The sequence below is a fragment of the Fomitiporia mediterranea genome (genome assembly GCF_000271605.1).
Source record: "Fomitiporia mediterranea MF3/22 unplaced genomic scaffold FOMMEscaffold_4, whole genome shotgun sequence".
Lineage (NCBI taxonomy): Eukaryota > Fungi > Basidiomycota > Agaricomycetes > Hymenochaetales > Hymenochaetaceae > Fomitiporia > Fomitiporia mediterranea.
The window spans coordinates 86,489-88,675 of record NW_006760389.1 but is presented as its reverse complement, the minus strand read 5'-3'; the positions used below and the strand labels follow the sequence as shown (position 1 = coordinate 88,675).

At 39.3% G+C, this 2,187-nt stretch overlaps 1 protein-coding gene across 1 annotated transcript; it reads right to left on the bottom strand.

The window, feature by feature from the left end:
- Positions 1 to 427: 427 nt before the first annotated feature.
- On the bottom strand, positions 428 to 2,187 carry FOMMEDRAFT_27013 (kinase-like protein; the record flags this gene model as incomplete). Its single annotated transcript, XM_007264389.1, has 8 exons — positions 428 to 688; positions 749 to 768; positions 895 to 1,068; positions 1,123 to 1,151; positions 1,312 to 1,386; positions 1,456 to 1,715; positions 1,769 to 1,948; positions 2,023 to 2,187. The coding sequence occupies 8 exons, from the start codon at positions 2,185 to 2,187 to the stop codon at positions 428 to 430; spliced, it is 1,164 nt and encodes a 387-aa protein (XP_007264451.1).

Sequence of the window (2,187 nt, the reverse complement as noted above, 5' to 3'; positions counted from 1 at the left end):
ATACAAGATACAGACTGGTCTGGTAGTCTTGATCTTGTCTACTCCAGGTAGTCCTGTACTCTTAGGCTCACTCTATATACTCTACTCTTGTCTCACTCTCTCTCTCTGCCTGTTCTGCAAGTTCTGACTATGTTCCAGTACTCACATTCTGTATTTCTGTTGTGTAGGATAGTTGTAGCCTGGGTCCCCTTGCTGAGCCTTTGGGTCCCCTCTACACTGTTGCTGACAGCTACTAGTTCTGTACTATATACACTAAAACGAATTCTTTTTGTGCTATTATAATATTGTTAGTATATTGAGTAGAATACTAATTAACAGAAGAGTCTCAGAATAGCACAGTATTATAGAGTAAAACTACTGATTGAACTATGAGGTATGAGAGTTTTTAGAATAACTTGATCTGAATTGTGTTTTCTACTGTATCTGTTCATTTTTTTCCTTTCCTCTTACTTGTCTTAACTTTTATAGTCTCTTTTGCCTTTGCAATAGTTCTTCTTATAGCAGAGAAGTGCTTACTCTGCTTTTCTACCCTTTGGTGGGTAGAATCTGTAGATTTAGTAACATTGCTTTCCTCAGCTTGCTTTTTGTCCAATATTTTCTGGGCTTCGTTCCGAGCATATATCAAGCTGCTTTTCCATCTATCTAGTGTATCATTGTTCCACAGTGCATTGTCACAGTTTTGGAACCACTAAAAAATAGAAAACAATATTATAAACATTTAGCATCATTTATAAGCCTGCACTCTAACCTTATGCCCTAGAATAATCTCTGCAGGTAATCTACTGTCAGGGTCAACGTTCAGGCAACAGTGCAAAAATTCTCAACCTATCATTTGAAGTGAATATCTGAATTGTAGCCACTTTGTGTATCTATTCAACATTCAACATTACTTACCAATCTCTGATATATGCTGCATTCGATTACCAGCTATCACATACTTCTCAATCTGCTCATTGGTAATTGCCTTTGCTACAGTAATCTGCAAGAGTTTTTGGTCTGTACTGGGAGGAAGCCCGTGAGGCGGGACAGCTCTGTCGACTTCTGTGCCAGTGAATACATCGTATGTAACTGCTCTATAAAAAGACGTTTATGTATTGATTTGAAGGCAAATAGAATAAATACATGCCCAAGTGACCATATGTCTACCCTTTCTGTATAATATTCATTATTTTTTATCCTGATGACCTCTGGGGCCATAAAGGGAACGGTTCCACAGAGTTGCGTTCCTTTCAGATCTTCACTATGTTTTGCACTAAGAGCAATACGAGAAACTGCAGACCAGCAATTTGATAATAGAGTAAGAGAACATACAATCCGAAGTCACTGAGTAGGAGGACGTCTTCGGTAAAGGTGCCACATTTTTCTTTTATAAGAAAGTTTTCTGGTCTAAGTGAATACCCAATTAACTACTATTTGGAGATAATCATTAATTATTGTTTTGCATTGGTGGCTCACTTTAAGTCTCTGTGCATAATCTTCTTCGAATGAAGATAAACAAGTGCTTCAACCATTTGCCTTTGAATTCGAACTGAATGTAAGTACAAGTCGATGGCGGTTTTCAATGGCCTGCACCTTATATAATTCGCTGCGATCGTCTCAGAGAATCTCCCGGCTCTCCTGAGCTCCCTCAGACGAGAAAAGAGATCCCCTCCTTTCGCATATTCAAGAACAGTGACCCACGAATTATCATTCTCAAATGCTCCATAACATTTGATCTTTGAAGCATTAGTTATTGTAGTTTACTCCGGGGTTCAGACTCTCGACATACCACATTTCTATGTGCCAGCCCTGCTACTGCTAATACTCTTATCTCGTTGAATGTAAACTTCTTAGCCCTTTGATTTTCTTCATCAATACGTATTGTACCATCTGGGTTTCTCCATTTCCTGGTGACTTTGGCAGCAAACTCTAGCTTCTGGCCTTTTATGATATCATCTCGTTTGATAACCTGACAAAGCCATGTTTTCAATCGAATTCTCACTCATTTCAAATGAGAGATGGAGTAGAGAAAGTTCGACATACCCCAACGCGAGCGTAAGTTCCATTGCCTAACCATCTCATAATCTTCATCTTCCGCGGTACGTTTTTTCCGCCTTTATTCTCTTCCCAGGTCCAGTTTTCATGAAACGTGGGCTCACCATCTTTACCTTGGAATAGAGGCCTCAGGTGGTTGAGACTCTGATCCAT